Here is a 16,647-nt window from a genome sequence, read left to right on the forward strand (position 1 = left end):
ATCACTTTAGAAACCAGTACTGAATGAACTTTAGTATGTCACTAAAAATTTTAGTCTAGCTCCAATCTTATGACTTCTGGCCAAAAGCAACGACACTTTCTGAAATTGGGACCCGCTTATCGTCTTCAGTTACTGTTTTACGCTGATCTATTACCATGATTGAAAATTATTTGATTTTCATAACACGTGTGAAAGTAATCATTATTAAATTACAAGAAAAAATCGACCCAATGGAAAATGTAAGAATGCTAATATTTTACTTTCAAGAATTAAAAATTTACTTAAGAAACGTGTGAAAATTTGCAGCGCCTAAAAATTTTGCCGCCCTAGGCAACTGCCTACTCTGCCTATTGGGAAATTGGGCTCTGCACATGAATCTGAAAACAACTAAGATAAGCACGATAGAGAAAGAAATAGACCACAGCGTCTCGGAGACTGTACAGAATGGCTTTTTCAAATGCACAACTATGTACAAAAAAGTTTTGTCTTCTTCATTAGTTCGAGTTTATCAAAGTCTGCTTTCCGAAAACAAATGCACGAGTCACTAAAAAAACAACGGAAATCGCTTTAAATTTAAAATTGTAACATTGTAAATTGTAAATTATGTTTCACAACAATACGTATCACACAACCAATAAAGCTGAGATTTAGGGGGGGGGGGGGGGACTTTGCGAAAGGGACGAGTATACGTAGCTCTCAGCAAAGTCAAGACTTGAAGTAATAGCTCGATCTGATTTAGAAACCTTTCAACTTTTAACTAAACCTCACGATGAACGAGCATTAGCAGAAATGCAACAATTGATATATCTCATTTCTGATGAAAAGTAGAGTGAATTTAGTATTTAGTTAGAACCATTTAAATGTTTACGGTTTCCCAAACTGCAAATAAACTGTAAATTGCAAGTCGTAAAATTGTAAATTATAAATTTAAACATTGTAAATTATAAAATTGTAAATTGTTATTTATGTTTCACAACAATACGTGTCATGTAACTCTTGATAAAAGTCGCGTGGTTCTTCAAGTGCCCCCATTATAGATGAAGATAAACAATTCCACTAGAATGAATTTTATGCTTGCTTCAGAGAATCCCTGATTCAAAATTTTCATTATGATTACTCTATAATGTTTTTTAGTATTTTCTTTCACTATGGGTAAAGAAAACACATATCTTTGTTTTATGGCATTTTTTTAACAATGGGTTTAATATTTAATCGTTTGTGAGGGAAATTACATGAAATTTATCGTTTTTTACCCTTAACTTTTCCCTAAAGAACAAATAGGGTAGATCAAAGATTTGGAACTTAAGTTAGACCACCCATAAACAAAACCACCACTAAACTAAAAAATCATAAAAACCGGTTCACTAAGTGAGACGATATACAAAGTTAATAAAGTACAAATCGCTTTAAATCTGAGTATGATATTTGAAAAGTTCCCTCAATTTCATCAAACCCAAACTTGATTACCATTAGACCGGAGGGGAAGTATACCATTTTAAACAAAAAAAAAAAGAATTTTCCTTGGTGTTCTCCCTCCCCTCCCCCCCCCCCCCGTGCACGCCCGTGGTTACAGGTGTCTTCGAGTATTTATGGAACATTGCACAAAGAAAAAACAAATCCGATGAGTTAGAACCTCTTCTTTTTTTGAAGTCTGCTAATTGTATTACCCTAATTTCAGATTAAACTGGCGGCGGCATTGTGAAATAGTAAATCTGGAATACTGGTCAAACTTGAGAAATCAGACACCAGTTACAACGTATTATTAAAGAATATAAATTAAATCATCGGGAGAGGGATGTTCTTTACTCAGTTCCCCTTGGATTAAACACAAAATATGTTTAAAAACTGAAATATTAAAAAAAAAAAAAAAAAAAAAAATAGTGACTAAATAAAGTTATTTTAGACAACAATAATATTAAGGTAATTGATTCAGCTATTAAAGTAACAAAATGTATTTAATTTACTGCTTTGCTACGTAGTAAAACATTAGTAACACCTACAAGTAAAATTAACAGGCGGCGAAAATTAATCATCCATATGCCGCGAGAATTATCGTTCAAGACGAAGGCTGCCTTTGCTGTGAAAATACACCGGTCACGGCCATGTGACCTGTGACGTATTCCGCCCGTGGCGTAAGCCAGATTACGTAGCCACAACGTGAGAAATTTAAAGTTTCTTGGATTTCTCCGGGATCCCTTATCAGATCCAGAACAAATTAACGTGGGATCATCTGGGAAGTATACCCTTCCAAACAAAAAAAAATAATTTTTCAAATCGGTCCAGTAGTCTTGGAATAATACGAAAACATTCATAAAAAGCCGCAAGACGAAATCATAACCTCTTTTTTTGAAGTCGGTTAATCAGCATGGATAATCGGAAGTACAGTGTATGCGTAAAACTGCAACCAAAACAAGAAATTTTTTTTTTTTTTTTTTTCTCATTTCAACATTTTGTTGCTTATTAGCTTTTGAGAGGGAATTATTTTATTTACAGTGTTCTTGGGTTTGTTACGATTCGGCGCGACCGTTTTGTCGCTGACCGATTCGGCTCTAGATTTTTGCATTCTAAACTTTTTGAGAATCTCAGAAATATTAATTGGAAAAAAAAAGGACGGCTAGGAATAATGAGGATTTGGCGCTCTAGAAGCTTGCTAAAAAATCTTTCAAAATGTGCACTGTAGGGGAAAGGGGGGCACTCGTGAACGTAATAGTAGGTTATACGATACCTTGATACAGCGTCTTTCTACGATAACTAAAAGCAAAAAATCTTGAAACACTCTCGAGTAATGGAAGTCCAGTCTCTTTGCTAAACTGTTGGAACAGAGCTGAGCCTTTTTGCGCTTCTGTGGTGATACTACCTCCTTTGTTCCAGCAGCAATTGTAAATGATTTCTTCTCTGCCTTCTTCTCGTGAAAACACTTTTTTAACTCGAAAAAAAGCTTAACTGACTTATTGCAAACCGTTTTATGAACGTTCAGGTAAATTTAGGGTAGTGTTTTTATTTTTATTTTTTTGAGTAAAGATTTTTGTTTGAAAATTATTTCTGAACACTTATAGGGTCTGGTGGGGGAAAGTGGTCAATGGGGTAAAGTGGTCATACGTCAAATAAACGACTATAACTTGGAAATAAATGTTCGAATGAATGTGAAAATTTTATTTTAGGTTCAGGGAGTTAAAAACTACATTTTGAATACAAAATTTTAAAACTCGCAAAATTTTATTTGGTAAAAAAAAATATTTTCCGTAAATATGAAAATTTTAAAAATCTAAACACCTCTTTTAACTTCTTTGGGAAATTTTGTTTGTTAGAATTATGAACAGATTGACGGCACAGGAAGCTTCCTACATATCTTAAGATCGCTTACTCATTAGCAGTTAGCTGAATATATTTTAGATAATTTTTTAGAACAATTTCAGTAAGATGGGGTAAAGTGGTCATAATATTATTCTTAACGAATATTGTTCTTCTAATGTCACTTAATAGTGAGGTGTAAAGCAGATATAAATTAAATATTAATTCCACTTAATATGTATTGTTTTTACAGTAAATGGGATTAAATATACGAGTATATACGTATGCATACGCATATACTCATGTAGACGCGTATATAAACGTATTCACATACATGCACCAATAAATATGTATATGGGTATCTGCGATATAGGTATTTTTTATTTATGCAGATATACATTCGACTATACACGTATATACTTGCTTTTACTCGTATGTATACGAACACTTATATACTCAGGTAGACACGTATATACGCGTGCGTACTCGAGTAAACACTTACATACAAGCATATGATATACAAGTATAGAGGGTGAGTTTAAACTCTTGGGAAATTTTTTAAAAGGTGTTAGAGGGGAAGATAAGAAGCTAGAATCATAAGGAACATATGTTCACAAACACAATGCTGACGCACTACATGCACGCAAAGCCAAAGACTGATGGATGCAAAACAGGTCACAAATTTGTTACACTCAATTTTACACAACATTTTAGGTCGTAAGAAAGTTTTACAGCGATTGAAGAAATTGCGGCCTACAGCTGTAATACATGCGCCGCAATCACAAAGCACTCTCTGTTTTAATAACGAGACTTTTGAAAAACTTTCATCCGTCGCTGCGCCTTTGTTGCGATGCGTGTAACTAGTACGGGTAGTAATTTTTAACAAGTACTCTAAATATTTCCTAAAAACTAAAATTTTGAGTAAAATCATCTTTGTGTAAAAAATTTGTGACCTGTTTTGCATCCACCAGTTTCTGGCTTTGTGTGCATGTAGCGCGTCAGCGACTATAAGCTCCTTATTATTCTTTGCTTCTTATCCTCCCCTCTCACACCCCTTAGATTTTTGCTCAAGAACTTAGATTCACTCTGTAGGCATACATGTATATAAGCGTATATACTCGTGTATACATATATGTACTGGTGTATACACGTAAATGTACATATATACGTCTTTTCAGGTATATAATTGTGTTTACACGTATACATACGTATATACTCGTGCTTCCATATATACATGTATATATGTGAGTAAACACGTACAAACACGCACTGGATTCATCCACGAATTAATTCATGTATACCCGTAAAAACATTTATGTACACTTATGCATGTGCCCACATGTACACTTGTACATGTATGCGTATATACATCTACTATACACGTATATACTCAGGTATGCACGTGTATACTCGAGATGCAAGTGCATACATGAATATGACGTTCGTTTATACGCGTATATATACGTATATAAACATTACATATATATACTCGTGTAGATACGTCAACACTCCTTTAGGTAATCACGTATACATGCTTATATACTCGTGTATACACGTATATACTTAAGTAGGCACGTGCATGCTTGTATCTGATGTATACATGTATCTACTCATATATGAACGTGTTTATTCATATTTACACGACACGTATATGTTCGTGTATACACACATATATTAGTGCATATACTTGTAACCATAAACATAACTGAAATATACAAATATTAGGGTTATTTAGTATGGTTTTGCATTTATTTTTAACTATGACCACTTTACCCCATCCCATGGGGTAAAGTGGTCATAAACACAAAGGGAAAGGAAAGTGTTATAAAACTAATTAAATCAATATATTTTTTTCTAAACTTCAATGTACTGTGTTCTTTAATAATGCAATGTAAAATAACAACAAAAAACGTTGAAGTGTTTAAATAATTTGTTGTATTTATTATCCACCAAAGTTGAAAACCTACGAATTTATGACCACTTTACCCCACCAGACCCTAGTTATTATTTTTCTCCAACTAATTTACACATTTATTATTAATTACTGTTTTAAAAATTTGTTTCTTTATATTCATGGTAAACTTATTTTGATAACTTTTTCGGATTTTCTTTTTTTTTTTTTTTTTTTTTTTTTTTTTTTGTGTGTGTGTGTGTGTGTTTCACTAAATAGTTTGTCAAAAATTTAGTAGAGTTAAAGGAAATAGGAACGCACAAAATATATTATTTTAATAAAAAATACAAGCTTAAAATTATTTTTTAAAAGATTATCTTCTTCTTTATTAAGCTTAAAAACAATGTACTGTAATAGGAATAGTCCTTACACCTTACATAATAAAATATTCTTTGTACTATGTTGTCCTATAAGTATTTTCTTGTCTATCCAATGGTAAGAGCATGCCACGAAACTTAAACTTGATAGTAAGCAAGGTGATATGTATGAGAAAAAATATTTTCTTATTGACACACTACTGCATGGACCCAGTGTAGGTTACTGACCCAGTTTAAGTTTACAAATCCTTCATTCTAATTAAATCGATTATTTTAGAAAGGGCGTAAGTCCAACGGATTCCCGTAGGACTTACGCCCTTTCTGAAATAATCGATTCAATTGGTATCTACGTAAAGGTTTCATATTATTAATGAATTTTTCTTGGAAATACGATGACTGTCCTGCTTTTTAGCCTTGTTCAGAAGGCTCCCCCCCTCAAAAAAAAAAAAAAAAGAAAGTCAATTTTTCAAGTCGAACACCCTCATATATTTTTCCTTTTAGGTCAAAACAATGGTAAAAAAAGTTTCATATAATTTGAACAACGGCAACCCAACCCATGCCGACTTGCACCTGAAAGTGTGAACCAGCACTGTGTACTAGACTGAATCGGAAAAAAATTTTTTTTGGGAAGTTCGAAGCTTCATGTTTGTAAAACGTTGCCCCTATAGCCCCACATGTACTACAAAAATATTTATCCAAATAAAAAATTACTTAGATGTCCAGCAGAAGGCCTTAAAAAATTTGTAATTTTCTGCAAAAAACTAATTTTTTTCTCTATATATTTTTTTTTAAATGTGAGATAAATTTTAAGAAATTATCAAACTGAAAAGCAGAAACAGTAGAGTCGATAATTAGCGTTAAATAGAAATTTTTGCTCTTTTTCAATATTTAAGTCTCCCGTATGGTACTCAAAATATTAATTTTTTCCAATGTGAAGTTGAATTTTTCATTTTAAATGTATTATTTTTTTATTATTCATTTGCAAATGTTGATTTGAAAAATGTGTTCGCTAATAATTTGTGAACTTGTTATTTTATTTAAATGTATATGTAATTTTTAAAAGATAAACCGAAACAATCAATTAAAAAAAATGTAATGTAATTTTCAAAATAATTTTTCAATATGTTCATTTTGGACGATATATGATATTAAGTTGTGCAATTCGTTTTTTAACACCATATTGGGAAATTTATTCAAAACTGTATGCTTAAATTGGAATAAAAATGGAACCACTAACCAAACTTTTTCGAACCGGTCTATATACAATTCCTATTACTAATAAGAACATTAGGGTGGTTATAAAATTTTTTTTCGAGCTTAAGTCCAGGGCACCCCCCGATTTTTTAAAGACTTGCTAATAGTATTGTGCTGTAAAAGTTTTAGCTTCTTACTCAAATTTTAGGAGGGTGCTCAATGTCCCCTCAATTTAACATCAGCCGTTGTATAAAAAATGCTTCAAGTTTAGAAACATTTAATTTCTTCAGATTTTTTTAAAAATAATTATTTTATTGCAATGTAGTATATGCATATTACTAGTGTATATTATAATTTGTAGCATTGTTTTTTTCAGCTCAATGTCCTTTTTAACTCCCCTCCCCATACTTATGAAGTTTGGCGGAGGGGGTTGAGCACCCTCTTTCAGTTGAAAAAGGAAACTAAAATCTTCCAGTATATTACGATCCATAAGTCTAAAAATATTGAAAGGGTTCCGTTATCAAGGAGAAACTTTTTTTACATGTATTTTTGAACCACCGTAAAGAACATACTGTGAATTTTATAGCCAAATCAGCCATGTAGTTTCTGTGTTTTGTGGCATCGTCCATTTTCATGTATATAGATTTATTGTCTTCTAATATAACTGTCCTCTGATGGTAAAATGAAAAATTTCTGTCAAAACAATTTAATTGGAAAAGGCTTTTCTTAAAATTTTAATTGGGAAAGGTTTACTTGAAATATCCTTTTTAAAGTAAAATCTTTTTTTCCCCCCTGTCTTCCATTGTAAAATCTAGTTTTTCTCCTGCTAGTACTTTTCCGTTAAAGTATTAATCGCTATTGCAAGCTAAAAATTTCGTGGTTGACAACATTTAACAACTTTAAATTCTAAATTCTATGATTGCCATATACTTGTAGATATCTCCAAACCAAGTGAGCTTTTTGAAATGAAATCTAATTTTTCAAAATAAAATCTACTATTCATGCTTCCATCAAATAAGGCAGGTATGCAGCTCCATCAAACCCACTAAAAGATTTTCGTGATGTGTTTTCGTTACTGTATGTTTTATTACTATGTGTTCGGGAAAAAAATGCACATTTTAAAACAAAATCTTTTATTTTACAAATGTTCGCCTGTAACTGTGCACATTTACGCCTAAAAATTTACATCCTTTCCTTATACACAATAAGCAGAATACATCAGTAAATTTTACGAACTTTATTTCTTTGTACAGTTGAGATCACTAACTTATGTAGTTAGTGTATAGGCCTATACACAATAGTATTTATGTGCGCTGACAGATTTCCATGACGTAAGTATTGAAATGAAATCTTTTTCTACAATTCAAAATGCAAATTTGAACAATACTGAAATGGCTGATTTTTTTTTCTTCATTTTGACAGTATACAAACATTGCACAGCAAAGAAAACTAAATTTTTATCAAAAAAGACTTAACGATTGTAAAACATTTGTACAGCACTTCTATCGCATGACTTGTTGACAACAAGTGATTCGATAACCAGTTTCTGGCACGTTGCGTTTAATTGACGTGTAATTTGATTTGGGAAAGATATTGGCATTATGTGCAATCTTTTCTTTTCTTTCTTTTTTTTTTTTAACATTTAGTATCAGAAAAATATTGATTACAGAAATAAATAAATTTATTTCTACCATAATCCTAAAAATGTTAAGAGTTTCATTTTGAAAATACTTTTCAATTGTGCTATCTGCACTTAAATGTAATTTGCAAAGATATTGCTTCTTCGTTTATACCAGTAAAATCGTTAAGTCAATTTTAACAGGGATGCCAGATAAGAAATTTAAACAAATTTTCAACAATTTAATTTTACCTTTTTTTTTCTGAAGTGTTAAGTAATATAATTTTGTTTATTTTTTCCCATGCATTATGTTTTTGTTCCTGCAGTTTACTTTTCGCTTTCTTACACTATCACATAATGTTACACAAGTTTTCTTCGCTGAGTAATAAAGCAAAGAATAAAAATTGAAATAATAGTTCACTTTCAAAAAATGAAAAGTCACATCTATTAATCTGACATCCCTGCTGCCAAATTAATGTAAGCTAGGCCAATATTCAGATGATATCACTTTCGATGGAACACTTTTATGTACTCGATGCAGCGATGCGTTTCATCGGAGACCGATGAGGAGTTTTCACGCTCCTACAGTTTACTGTGGTCCCGGAAATGGGACGTATACGGGATGTAGTTCACTAGAATCTGCTCTTTGAGGCTGAGCGGGGTAAGCCTGTTGATGATGAGCTGGGAAGATTCTGAGTTGCTGCTGAACAATCTCGACCACTCTTGATGCTCTGTTTTGAGGAGACATTACTTGGCGATTTGCCTGTCTGGCCAACAGAAGATCACGCAGGAATTTAATCCTCTGGAGAGGATTCACTACTGGAGTGGGAACTTGTCTCATCAGATGAGGAGGGAGAACGGGAGGTCGCTGAGTAACCTCCACTTCATCACTGGGCACCAAGATCAGAACTTCTTGATCATCATCTTGCTCATCCTGATCTGGTCGCACGAATATCACTCGTTCTTCCTCTGGCATTGACATTTGCTGCATCATCTGTCGCTGTTGGGGCATCACAGGAACTGGTTGAGGAATGAAAGGTAGTTGCTGAGGCCTGTGATAGATCGGCACTTGTTGTTGCTGTTGAGCAAATGGCACGTGCATGTTAGGAACTGGCATCATGAAAAAGATTGGATGAACTGGCGGCATGGGTGGTCTCACAACTCGAGGCATAGGGCGAGTGTTGGCAGCCTGTTGCATTGGCCGGCGCATCATGGGATTCATGAGTTGAGGTTGCACTGCGTAGTGAGGTTGAGGTGCTGCCATGCGGCTCATGGGGTTGGGGAAGGGTGCTCTGCGTGGTAGCTGTTGTGGTGGTTGGGCATGTACAGGCATTCTGCGGGGCATTTGGCGCATGATGGAACGTTGCATATTAGAAGGAAGAGGTGTTAGTACTGGTACATGGAAAGCAGCTTGAGGAACAGGGAAGAAGGGAACTATTTGTTGAACAGGTTGGGGCATGGGCATCATTGGTTGGTGTACAGGAAGCATATGTTGTTGTTGTTGCATTGGGTGATGGATAGGAATGATTGGAATTTGGGTCTGTATTGGTAGGAAGTTTTGGATTTGGGGTTGTACAGGGTGCATTTGTTGCATAGGCATCATTGGTGGTTGAGATCTCGGTTGAGAGTGACGGATGTTTTGCATAATCTGCTGAGCAATGGGTAAGAAAAAGGCTACTGGTGTAAGAGGAGGGAAAGGTAGCCTTGGTCTGTTCTGTGGCATGGGTTTAGGCACTGGGAAGGGGAAGGGGATAGGTAGTCGTTTAAACAGTGGTGGTCTTTCAATGGTGACCTCTTTAGGATCAGGAATTGGGACAATCATGAGAGAATCTTCATCATCTTCCTCCTCTTCATTTTCTTCTGGTTGTTCGTTTTCATTAATAGAATCTTCTTCTTCTTTGTCGTCTTTACTTATGTCATTTTCGTTGTTATCATCAACGATAGCTCTACGCAGAATACTTGAAGCAGCTTGGACTAGATCAGGAATGCCAAAGGGTCTAAAACTGTCGTCTCGTTTCATTGGCAAGATTGGGAACCCAAAAGGCCGCATTCTATCTTCCCGTCTTAAATTAAACTGCAGTCCACCTAAAGGTGACTGTTCAATCTTAGGCTTAGGGTTTGGTTTGTTAAAGATTCCTTGAAACATTTTTGGCTTTTCTTGAGGAATCGGCTTAGACTTTGCAGGGCCTTCCGGGGGAGGAAATCCTAAAATTTTCCTCAGCTCTTCAATCTTTGGTCTCTTGAAGAAAGGTCTTTGTGGCAAAGCAGGTTTTTCCGCCTCTTCTTCAGCCGTCAGCTCATCTTGTAAAATATTCATTGGTTCTGGTTGCTCTGTTTGATCTTCTTTCTTTTCTTCAACGTTGAGGCTCTCTTCAATCTTTTTCTCCTCCTGGTCCGCAGCGGACTCATCATCATCATCGTCGTCGTCATCAGAAACTAAGGATTCTGCCAGCATTTTGACAGCTTCTTGGGCACTCTCTTCTGCGACTTGGTCATCGTTCATGGGGAAGGCCATCATGTATCCGGAGCCCTGAGGATCAGGTAAAAATGTCGAGAGAATACCGGATTGTTGAGCAAATTTAACCTGCATTAATAAGGTTTAAGAACACACAAGCTCATAGAGCTGTTCATTAGTAACAAATAACTTAAGGCACACATGCATTTTAGTTATTTTCTTTTTTTTTTTAAATTCATTAACATAATTATAAAAAGCAACCTCTTTTTGACTTGGAAATTACATAATGCATACATAAATTTAGAATTCATATGATTAAATGGATTATGCCAGCGGTGCCCTACCTTTCTTGACCCGAGGTTCGCGTCTTGTATTAAGATGAATCTCGCGGGCCAAAACATCGAAAGTTTAAATATATTTAAATTTTTCCTAGATAACATTGGAAATCACGGAAAAGAAAATGAAATAACAAACGAATAACCGTTGTTGTCATTAATACGTGCTTATTTGAATTATACAAGTCCAGCTGTTTTGAAAAACAGGTTTCCGCAACAATTTTTCTTAACACCGAATGAAGATGATCAACTTTTTTGGAAGTTTCCGGAACCCAGTCTTTGATCCATAACATTAAACATAACAACGGGCTGCATGGATCGAATCTGCGGGCAGCAGGTAGGGCACCACTGTTAGTACTTGTACGAGGGTCATTCAATAAAAGAGGAGACAAACTGACCTGGAGAAAAAACCGTTTATTTCTGTAAAATAATGTTTTTCCCTACTTTTTAATATAATCCCCATCACATTTATGCACTAGTCCCAATGAGTTACTAGCTATTCTATACCGGATGCAAAGCACTTGGTGTCGGAGCCATATTCCTACAACTTTCTTGTCATCCTTGTTACCCTGGAACTTCGTTTTACGTAATGTCTCCTTCAGTAGATTAAACAAATGGAAATCAGAGGGTGATAAATCGGGGCTTTAAGGGAAATGAGGGAATACCATCCAGCCCATTTTATCGATGGTTTCACGGGTTAACTGAGCAACGCTAGGACATGCGTTGTCTAGCTGAATAATCAAACTTCTCCCCTGAGATCCACGACGTTTCTCTCTCATGGTTGGCTTCACCTTCTTCAGAAGCATATCTGAGTAGTATTGGCTGTTAATTGCACGCTACAATTCAGATTTGAAGTGAAGAAGTTGAAATTTCAATAGGCTGGCCAGAACGGTGTTCATCAGTCACTGATTCTCGACCACTTTTGAACTGTTCTACTCATTTGTAAAATGTCTACGGTTCGTACAATTTTCACCATTCCACTTTCGTCATTCTAAAGGATACAGTGACGCAGAGTTCGGTTTTACGCATGGGTGATCGGTAAACATATCCCATAAGACAACTAGACAACCTTAACTTTGTCGTGCATTTTAATATGCAAAAAACAAAAAAAAAAGTCTGAGTGTCCTTTATCACTTGCTTCACTTGTCTGTTATTACCTATTACCTTAGTTATTCTTACATTTTAAAAACTGCTGCTTTTGCGACAAACTGCTATAATCCGAATATGCCTTCTGCCGAAAACAGCGAAACAGAACCATCGAATACCACGTGACGAAGGCAGAGTCAAATGTCTTCTCGTAGAAAACGGACAGTAGCTGACTTTTCACTTTCAGCAATCAAAAACTAATCACAGAACGTAGCTCAACCAATGTGGGACTTTTAAGAAGACCCGACATCGTTTAATTTAGTTTTGAGAGTATAAGCAAGACAATGTTGATCAATCAGCTGATTAGAACTCATCCCAGTGATGCCAACTTAAGATCCCAAAAGTATCAAACTTGCATTACCAACAATCTTTTCCCCACACCAATTTGTCTCTTTACTTATTGAATGACTCTCGTACTTACTGTACTTTGTTGCAACTCAAGAAAGACCATTATCTGTTAATGCAAGAAAATCTTTTGATTGAGACGTATTAATCTTTTAGGGAGTAAATTGCGCTCACTAATTTTTGTTTAACTGGCGAAAATGCCAGAAAAGTTCATGAAAAATGCGAGAAATTTATCAGATAATCATACTTTTCACATGATTATCTGATAAATTTCTCGCATTTTTCTCGCATCGCCTTCACATGATTATGATATTTCAACGAAGTGTTTCGTCTGATACGCATTTTACAAAGTGAAATAACGTTTGAGTATGAATGCATTATTCTTGTACTCCAATGATATTGTCTTAATTTGCAACAGAGTACGGAAATAATTTCTATAAAATAAATTTGTTTCAGACAATGTAATGCTAAAAATTATTTTGTTTTCTAAAATACTACTTTTATTTTTTATTGTTTTTTACGGGTAGGCCGATTTTGATACTTTTTTAAAATATAAAGGTAGCTAATAATTTTTTTTCACTGCAGTTAAAAAAAAGAGATTGCAAGGAACAATATCTACTGACGTACTTTGCTAATCGAGATTTAATTTCGGTTTTTCATTAGGTTTTTGATCTAACTTTCCTGACGCATGCTCGAAAACATTGAATTTCAATACATGCCAATGCGTCAAACTTTGAAATTTTTGTAGAAAATTGTTATAAAATATGGTATTTTTCATTTTTATTTCTTAAAAATAAAAACGAAAAATACCAAAGAAATTAAGTTTTGCATGCATTTTTAATTTAATAGCTGTTAAGTATGTTTGTAAAAATCTGATTTACTTTTTAAAAAGGATATCTGAATAAAACTGAACGTAAACTTACTGAGAAACCAAACTGTTTCGGTTATTTATAGAGCTAGATTAATTTCTTTATTATATGAAGTGTACATAATGCGTGTACAAACATTGAATAATAAAATACTTCTTTCTTCAGTCACAAATCGTTGTTTTATTTTAAACTAAAACAATTTTATGAATTTGCATCTAAATTCAGGTTGTATTAAAATGGTAGGATTTAAAAATGTAAAAGTTTTTTTGTGTATTATTTATGTTTACTTGGTAATATGTTTGTTTTTCAAAAACTTTTATGTTTGTTTCAAGAAAATGGAGAAATCATGAAATATGAAACTAGTTTATTGGTTACAGTGGTTCTTACTGGAATTTTTAAATTATTAGAACTATTTTTTTAATACACATTTTAAGCGGTTAGCATGTTCCATGATGAGTTAAGACAATTTTTTTTTTCAGTTTCACCTAAATTATGTTTGTGTTTCTAGAGTAGTTATGTAAGCAGAGGATTTAAAGCAATATTAATAAAAATTAGTACAAACTTATTTTGTGGTTCATTCCGCAAAGCATTTTTTTTTTCAAAATAGAACTATTAATATAAATCTAACTAATTTTCATTTTTGACTTCAGGAATTCTAATACTTCAGATTCTAATGTAAATTAAAATACTGTTTTAGCTATAAAACTGTATTTCAAATGCTAACAGTGATAGCATGTCTCAATTTCAAATAATAGCATAAACCTCACAGTCACGGTCAAGCATACTATTCATTCTTACAAAGAATTTCCTGTTTTTATTTTGTGGTTCGTTCCATAAAACATTTTTTCAAATACTAGAACAATTAATGTAAACTTTCTCCACTTTTTGTTTAACGTGTGACTCAAGTAATTCTAAGGCATAAGACTAATGCAAATCAAAGTAATATTTTCTTTATAAAATTGTATTTCAACAATTTAACAACGGCAGCATGTCTCAATTTCAAATACCAGTCACGGTCAAGAATACTTATCATTCCTACAAAGAATGTCCTGTTTTTCAGTTGAATAGTCCTGCATTTCATTATAGGGAAGAAAAACGAGAAATGGCGAATTCCAACAATTCACCTTCCAGTTTGAGTTTTGTGTTCTATTTAGGGGTCATGTTTCAAATTTTAGAGAGCGTACAAAAATGAAATGAATTTAAAATCATGTCGGCAATTCGTGCATGCATTGTCTGTCTGACAAAGACCTATAACCGGAAACCTGAAGAATGTTAAAAATTTGAATTAAATATCTATCTAGCTGAGATATGAGTATATTGTATTAGGACGTGATACCGAGTTAAAGAATGGTATAAAAGCATCTGTGTAACCGTTTTATAACAAGATTCTGAAGAAACAAAGAATTGCAAAGTATGCCATTGTTTTTGTTATATGTACTACATTTTTATTTGAGAGGCATCGCTGTTACTTTGCTCTGTTGGAAGCACGTTGCAAACATAAAGTTTTCACCTTAGATACAACTGACTTAGAATTGATTTTTTTTTTTAGTGTTTTTGAACTCCATAGATGAAAATTACTTTTTTCAAATTCAGTTGCAAAGAAATAATATTTGTGCCAACAGAAAGCTAAGGTTTGTTTAGTGCTCATTCTTTCTGTTCTATTAAATTTGTTCAATTTTACGTTCTGCACTCATATCTTCATCATGTGTGTAAAATCTCGAAACTGTCTTCTTTTCATTTTATAATTGAGAAGTTATTTCATTTTTTTTCTTTCAAATCGACGTTTTTACATTCGATGAAATTTGATCTTGACGCCTTTTATGTGGATTTTCTCTTTTCCAAAGTATAATTTTTTTCTTCCTTCAGATTGCTGTTCGTTAAAATTTGAAACTATGTGCGTCTTGGTCAGCTGGAATTCAGTTTTCTTTAAGAGTATTGATCTTGTAAACAAGATTTTTTTGAGGTAAAATCATAGAAATATTTTATAATCTTTTCTTGAAATTTGCTTTTTTGTTGACAAATTCCTTTATACGATTTAATGCATACCTACGTATTTCATTTTATAAAAGATTTTTTTCTCTTTGAGAAAGAAGATAACTAAATATATTTTTTTTCTCTCTGTTTTTCTTTTTTTTTGGTTTTACTCTGTAGTTCTTCGTGTGAATATTCTCGATTCCATTCTTCAAAATCATTTTGACGCTTTAGTTTTTTTTTTTTTTTTGTCTCCGGAGTCACAAACGCTTTTTTATTTGTATAAATAAATAAATAACATGAGAAAAATAACAAAAAGTTTTTTGCTTAAGTTATTTTTTTTACGAAATTCAAATTTATTTTTCAAAAGGTTTTAGTCATTCTTCAACAAAGCCAAAAAAACATGTTCTTTAAAAGTTGTAAAATTCAAAAGTTCTTGAACTAATGTTTCTAAATCTGAAGATTTTTCACATGTAGTTTATTATTATGTAAAAACGCTAATTTTTTTCTTGAACTAATGTTGTTGCTTTTTTTTAGTGATCTTCCGTCGGATTACAATAAAAAAAAAATCGATTTACAATCTAGTCTCTAATTTATTTATTATATTAGTATAAACGCTTCTTGGTTTTCTTCAGTTTATGCAAATTTTCTATCCTTTATAAAATAATATTTTCATATGTCATCTGAGAAAAACTTTTTTTTTTTCCATTTTTTTCTGTCATTCTCTATTTTATGATTCTGGATACATAAACAGCAGTTTCCTGCGCCCAAACGTACTTCATATTTTATTGTTGCAAATGTCATTGAAGCAATATCACAAAAGCATTAAAAAGAATCATCATCTGGAAGAATGGTTAATACACTTCATAGAACATGTTGAGCTTTTATTTCCCTGAGTTTTTCTGTATAACTACGCTGAATGGACTTTTCATATTCAATAGTCTATTGGATCGTTGCTTTTGTCCGGTTTTACGGAAGTGCAGTACATTTTTCGTTTGGAAGTTTATTTGGTGAAAGAAGTCAATGTGTGTGTGTGCGTGAGAGAGAAGCTTTTTATTCGTATGTCAAAATTTTTTCAATTTAAAATATTTGCTTTGCTAAGTATTATTACACATGTATATTTATTTATTTTTCTTTTTAATATTTGCTGTGCAC

The 16,647-nt window shown here is 33.2% G+C and overlaps 1 protein-coding gene across 1 annotated transcript in view; it reads right to left on the minus strand.

Moving 5' to 3' along the window:
• Positions 1-7,984: 7,984 nt before the first annotated feature.
• Positions 7,985-16,647, minus strand: part of LOC129217276 (RNA-binding protein 33-like) — a 31,511-nt gene continuing 22,848 nt past the window's right edge. The window contains exon 4 of the mRNA XM_054851546.1: positions 7,985-10,901. Within this exon, the coding sequence (XP_054707521.1) occupies positions 8,961-10,901 (1,941 nt within the window). The 3' untranslated portion in view covers positions 7,985-8,960. The remainder of the gene's footprint in view (positions 10,902-16,647) is intronic.

The sequence above is a fragment of the Uloborus diversus genome, chromosome 2 (genome assembly GCF_026930045.1).
Source record: "Uloborus diversus isolate 005 chromosome 2, Udiv.v.3.1, whole genome shotgun sequence".
Classification (NCBI taxonomy): domain Eukaryota; kingdom Metazoa; phylum Arthropoda; class Arachnida; order Araneae; family Uloboridae; genus Uloborus; species Uloborus diversus.